Source organism: Sinocyclocheilus anshuiensis, unplaced genomic scaffold, assembly GCF_001515605.1.
Source record: "Sinocyclocheilus anshuiensis isolate Anshui unplaced genomic scaffold, SAMN03320099.WGS_v1.1 scaffold679, whole genome shotgun sequence".
NCBI lineage: Eukaryota > Metazoa > Chordata > Actinopteri > Cypriniformes > Cyprinidae > Sinocyclocheilus > Sinocyclocheilus anshuiensis.
The window spans coordinates 3,708-10,495 of NW_015552592.1; the positions used below are offsets into that span (position 1 = coordinate 3,708).

At 41.0% G+C, this 6,788-nt stretch overlaps 1 protein-coding gene across 1 annotated transcript in view; it reads right to left on the minus strand.

Annotated features, from left to right (window-relative positions):
- Positions 1 to 5,381: 5,381 nt before the first annotated feature.
- LOC107665538 (FERM domain-containing protein 4A-like) overlaps positions 5,382 to 6,788 on the minus strand; it is a gene marked incomplete at its 3' end in the record, with an annotated part of 66,086 nt that continues 64,679 nt past the window's right edge. Inside the window, exon 11 of the mRNA XM_016456452.1 lies at positions 5,382 to 5,468. Within this exon, the coding sequence (XP_016311938.1) occupies positions 5,382 to 5,468 (87 nt within the window). The remainder of the gene's footprint in view (positions 5,469 to 6,788) is intronic.

Sequence of the window (6,788 nt, forward strand, 5' to 3'; positions counted from 1 at the left end):
ATATGTTAGTTTTAAGGTTATCTATAAGGCAGTGTGCTCCAAAACAGTGACAAAATTCGCATTTAGAAGATATAAGCAATCAAAGCTTTTAGTTCGTCACTTCCGCCAAAACGGCTCAATTATTTTTTTTTTGACGTCACATCGTACTTCATCTTCTCATCAAATCTTTTGACCAATCAAACGCTCTCTAGAAGCCGAAGCGCCCGCCCCTACACTATAAATAGATGCTTAAGCTGCGGCTGAGATCGGTCACTTGTTCACAGTGTAGCATTTCCTGTACAGTGAATGGCACGTAGTGTACAATGTAGGCAATAGGGAACGATTCAGACAGTGTAAATATGCTTTCGACTGGGGCAAATGAGGTCTGGTTTCACGTTGTGTCACGCGAACCGCGGCAGCGTGCACAGTCTGATCCGGACTTTGGCTCCGGTCCAGAGATGCGATAGCTCGGAGCGGATCATATGCACGAGTCGGCATATATTAAACACTTTTAAAACTACACAGCCTCAGCATGATTATGATCACTATTTTGTTTTACTAAGAGTTTCATATTGAATCTAGGGAGTAATCTGTGGCTGTCAAATGTGGCTTTACCGAGCTCAAAGGTTCTGACCCATGCAGATATAAACAAAACGCTATTGGCTAATTTAAAAAGGGGGCGTGGCTGCTCGATATGTCCCGCCCTCTCTCTTTGGCTCCGGTCCAGAGACGCGATCGCACGGAGCGGATCATATGCGCGAGTCGGCATATACTAAACACTTTTAAAACTACACAGCCTCAGCATTGATTATGAACACAATTTTGTTTTACTAAGAGTTTCATATTGAATCTAGGGGGTAATCTATTAGACTGTGGCTGTCAAATGCGGCTTTACCGAGCTCAACGGCTCTGACCCGTGCAGATATAAACAAAACGCTATTGGCTAATTTAAGTTGAAATTACGTCACCACACAGAATAACGCTGCGTGTTTCAAGGCACTTCAGGGGACCTTTAACCATACCGGAGCAGATGGAACTTGCTGCTTTGGCAAGGGTGGGGCAGTACTGAAACACCGTCTAAGCTGTTCGCCAATCACAACGCACTGGGACAGCTAACCAATCACAATACATTTAGTTTTTCAGAAGGCGGGCCTTCATCAAACCCGGAAATTAATCGAGCTGTTTGTGCCAGGCTGGGGAGTAATAATGTAAATTATGTGAAAAAGAATGCGTTTTTCGAACCACCAAGCATGAGAGCATGTTCTAGTATACCCCCAAAACAAAATCAAGACTTTGTAAAAGAGCATAATAGGACCCCTTTAAGAAACCAATACTGTCCAAAACAAAATCGAGACTTTATAAAAGAGCATAATAGGACCCCTTTAAGAAACCAATACTGTTATTCAGTAAGGATGCGTTAATTAATGCACTGATCAAAGTGGCAGTAAAGGTGTTTATAATGTTAGAAAATATTTATATTTCAAATAAAGGCTGTTCTTTTGCATTTTTTATTCATAAGAAAAATAAATAAAAAAAAATAAATTAGATCCCGACTGATATGGGTTTTTTGGGGCCGATGCTGATACCGATATTAGGGAGTAAAAAAAGACGGATATCGATATATAATTCAGTGTTGTGTATTATCTGGTAAACAAATGAACATGCAGAACATGAGGATTCGTATTTAAAATAGTTTTTTGCAGTTTAATATTCACAGACACTAGTCTATATCGCGATTTGATTTAAGTATACTGACCTATTTTTTATTTATTCATCAAAAATAAGACAAATTCCATGAAATTCCGCGTTATACAGTAAATTCCGTTTTTACGAATGGATTCCGCGATTCCGTCAGCGTTTTACACATCGCGGAAATCATAGGGCCCTACTAATGTAGCAAACGAGTATGATAAGCTCATTGTGAGTAAAAGACGGGGACATTGTTTATTTACTTTATAGCATTGAGTCTCACCAACTAGGTGACAACGTAGCATTAAATCACCATTCAACAGACTCAAACCACCACCGCACTGCCTTCTATTGGACTGCAGAAAGATACTAACTTTTCAATCTGCTATGTTACTGAATGTACTGACAAACTATGCTGACACACCATGTCTACACTGGACGCGACCATTGAAAATCATTTGTACTTTGTGTCAGTACGTCATAAATAGAACGAGGCATCAGTTTACTGTCAGGATTTGTCATGTCGCGCCGCATCCAGTGTAGACAGCATCACTGATTATAATGGGTTCTATTGTATTTTGTCATGCCGCACCGTGCCACTCGCGTCCGGTGTAGACACCCAGTTAGGAAATGTGATGTGACCGATGTGATAAGCATGAGTTCTGGGCCGTGGCGTGGCCGATATAAACACAAGCATTGACTGAGTGGCCGCGATCACGAGCGGATAATTTATTTGAAGTAGCGGACTCGGGTGAAGTTTGAGTTCATCCGCGCATTCTCTACACTGACCTGAGTCGCCAGTAGCAAACAATGGAGCGCGCTCTGCTGGACAAACTAAGTAATTACACCATTTAGAAGCATTTCATCTGTGTTATATGTTCTGTAAAAAAAAATTTAATATCGGCGGCATATTCGCCGATACGATATATCTGCGAAAGGCTCATATTGGCCGATAAAATCAGCAAAAATATATATCGGTCGGGCTCTAAAATAAATAAATAAAATCTTTCAGTGCATTCTGGGATTGCCTAATCTGCCAATAATACATGCAATGCTGCTTTTGGCTGAAATTAGCATAATTTTGTTTTCTGCTATTTGAAACTTTTTTTAATTGACTTTTAATTGAGACCATGATCCCTTATAATCTTGCCTTTATAGACAGTTAACCAGGTTTTAGAAGAGCTAACCACTTATTAAAACATATTCCTATCTAGAGTTCAAGCACAAAGCTAAAGATCACTAAAGACCAAAACCCGCTTATTCAGAAAATTTCAATATAAGGGAGTTTAGATTTTAAGGAGTTTCAGTGTAAATGTCATAGGCGTTTCGTCACTATGACTATTCACTGCAGTTGCTTTTATTATAACGCACAACGCCCACCCTGCAGTCTGTCTGTACATAGAATAATACAACAAACCCCCACCCCTTTCTCTCACAAAGACATGCAGAGAGTACAGGAAGACTGTGTGTGTGGCATGGTATTTACTTAGCCGGAGCTATAACGAGCGCTTATGAGAAAAGACGGGGCATTGGAAAGGTCAAAGGTCACTAGCAGCAGACAGGATGAAAACAATCACAGGTGACTCAAGGGCTGCAATCCCATGATTCATAGCTATAACGTCACATCTGTCTAGAAGGGCAGCTATAATTTTTTTTTTAGATTGGCTATGCTGTTTGTATGTTTTACAAGGCAAGAATCTTTCAGTTAGTAGAGCTAATGAGTTGATCCAAACCAATCAGAAACAGCCGCACACATGCCAGTTTTTGGGGAGTGGTCCCGGATTCATCAGACGCACTAATGTTTCCAGTATGTTTTGTGTTGTCAGGGCGACAGTAATCCTGCGGGTGTCTGCTGCTGGGTTTCCTGTTGTGGGTTTTGGAGTCAGTGAGGCTGCGGAGGGAGTTTAGGTAGTGGACAATAGCTCTTGAGAAACACATGGACCCCAATTCATGATGAAACCACAAATGTACTCGTCACACCTCTGTGAAACTTTACACACACACTTTGGAACAAATGCTCTGTGGTTTCTCATTAGGAGAGGGTTTAAATTAGTTTAAAACTCATTAAACAAACCCAACCACTCACTCACCAAGTCTGCAACTTTTAGTGTGTGGCATATTTAACAGTATATCCCACAGTCTCTCACAAACACTGCCTGCAGATGGAGAACAGCCACAAACCATTAGCGCATGTGAGTTTATCATCAAAACATTAAAACGTGCATATGTGGAGGCAAACTGTGTAATGAGAACATTAGTGGCAATGGCCCATATGAAATGCAGATCAGTGGAAAGTTGCAGCCTGGCATTTGAATGCAGGGCTAGATGTCTGATTGTTCTCTGTGATTAAAATAATAGTTCACACAAGACTGAACATATTGTCATCATTTACTCACTCTAGTGCCATTTCTTATTACCATTTCATTTTTTTTCCCTCTATACAATGAAAGTCAGTGGGGTCCAATGTTGTTGCACTGTATCATCAAAAATAGTTTAAACATTCTTTAAACTATATTATTTTGCATTCTGCAGTAGAAAAATAAGCATTACAGGTTTGGATCATCAGGGTGAGAAAATGATGTTCATTTTTGGTTGAACTATCCCTTTAAATTGTCATCCAGGTTTAGGTGGATTTGTCAGTAGAGCTATAATTTTGTTTTGTTTGCATCTGTGGCGTATTTGCAGACGCGTCTGTTCTTCTCGCTGGTTTCTCTTCCCTCCATTCTGAGCTGCCCTTTGCTGAGTCGTTTCATTTCAACTCTCGTTTTCTGTAACAGATCCTTCTCTGTAAATAGGCCTGAGTTCGGCTTTTCGCTTGGCTGGATGTTCTGCTTTGAACACTATTTTTAGCTTGCGGTTTTGGGAAAGGTTTTTCTGTTCCTCACCACAGGCTGAAGTTTTTGCCTGTCCTTTGGAGAGAACTTAAACATGGGTATGTGCTGTGAGAATGGAAAACCAAAGCCAGCGGGACACACCTGAAGTAAAGTCATTCCAACAGCAAGCGTTTCTTCTGACAGACAGATTTGTAGCATTTCAGTTACCTGGTGTCATTGATCGTCTGTCTGGAAGTTTGAGAGTCTCTGTCTAAAGTTACAAAAAAACGCTATGGGGTCAGACCGCCAGAGGTCATGACCTATCTGAGGTCACCACACCCAAGTGTCAGACGGTCAGACTTCTCTTGGCTGACATCATGAGGTTAAGCAAAGGTGACCAAGTGATGAACACATATTCATATTCATACACATGCACAAACACACAGCTCAAGCTAAGTTTCAAAACACAGCATAAGGGAAACTGCTTACATTCACTGGATTTTCTGCAAAGCAGAGAGTTTTAAAGGAGAAGTGGGATTTGTTTCCTTCCCTCGTGAAGAAACAAAGAGCTTTTCTTAAAAAGCACTGTCATAAGCTACATTTTAAGAATTGACTGGTTCTGGGTGGTTGCCTAAGTCAAAAAAGACTAATTTGTCCATTTTATCGCCTGACAAGTAAGTCTGACCACTCAGAAAAGTAATGGCACACCTCTTCTCAACAAGTGGAATGATTTAAGGTCTCGTTTCACTTGTTCCACTGGTGAGGGATGAATTTTGCCAAGCACTACTAATTACCATCAGGGAGGTAAAACTATTATGGGATGACCAAGATGAAGAGATGTGAAGGGAGGACAAAAAGAAGTCAAACTGTAGCAAGTCCACAGAGGAAAGACAGTCTTACCTTTCTTGGTTTGACTTTGTCCTGGTAGTCATATTGAAAAATGCCTTTATAACTCAAACCCAGCCACCACGGGATACCCTGCTTATCCTGAGAGCAAGAGTGAGAAAAAAAGAGCGTTAATGCACACACACACACATGCCGATAAACAGAGAAGTGTCAGCTCATGGTTGATGACAGCACGATTATCTTAAACACACTGAGTCTTAAGCATCCTTTAACACTTAAGTCAAGCGCTGATACTAGGGGTGCTCCGATTGATCGGTTACCGATCACTATCGGCCGATAATCGCTTTGGGATGATTGATCGGCGGTCTCTAAAAAGGCCGATCTCACAAAAACTATCTCAAGCTGATGACGCGCCTGCCGTGAGAAGGTTTGGCACGACATGCAGCAGCACCGTCTCAGTCTCTGTCCGGCGCAGGTGAAATAATTATAATGCTGAAGGTGAGGTACTCCTTCATATTTCTTAATTAAATAACTTACAAAGTAATTTGAAAACCTTGTGTGAGACGTAATTTCTCAAACAGCGTGAGTGAATCACCGCGCACGCTCTCTCTCAAAATACGCAAATGTCTTCAAATCACCACATCGCGTCTGCACTATAAGCGAGCTGCACGCTGCACAGTTGACACAGGAATTGTCACTTGCACAATCGAGGCAGTGTCACATCGTCACTAAAGTTTATAAATTGCATTACTTTTTAGACAGTGTGCTCATGCACACTCGCAGCGCACACACATAATGTCAGGTTCACATTACTCCGTTTGCAGTGTGAATGTGGTGCGTATTTTTTCCTCGCTCATGGTAACAGATTAATAAATCGTGCAAACTGCACACGGTTGGTGTCCGGCAGTGCGTTCCACGAGTGATGCGTCTGCAGCAGTGCAGAGATCGTTTCCGCACGCTGCAAGCGCTGAATTAAAGTAACAGCACATTTTTTTTCAGTAAATATGAACATGGATTGACACGAAAATGTAGTAATTACACCATAAATGCATATTATTAAAGTCTACTGTGTTTCACAGTCAACACATATGGCTTTTTGGCTAGGTTTAAAGGGAAAGAACACTTTTAGATAAACAAGGCAATAATAGATGGCACTCGTAGAGGTAGGAAAACAAAGTTCTTTATGAACCGCAGGATTGCTTGTAATAAAGATTTCAATGAAAAAGGAAAGTCAGTAGAGCTGACTCTTTCTGTCAATGGTAAGTTTGTGATAACGTAAGAAAAGTAGTTTAAATGTTTTGCCACTTGCTTGAGCAACTTAATAGGCAACAACATATGATAGATATGATAGGACAAAACAAATAGTGCAGCACGAACTGTTTTTATACAGTCTATGAGCACGAAACGCTTACAATGTGCGCATCCGGTGTGCAGAATGATGCGCTTGAAGCAACATGGCGT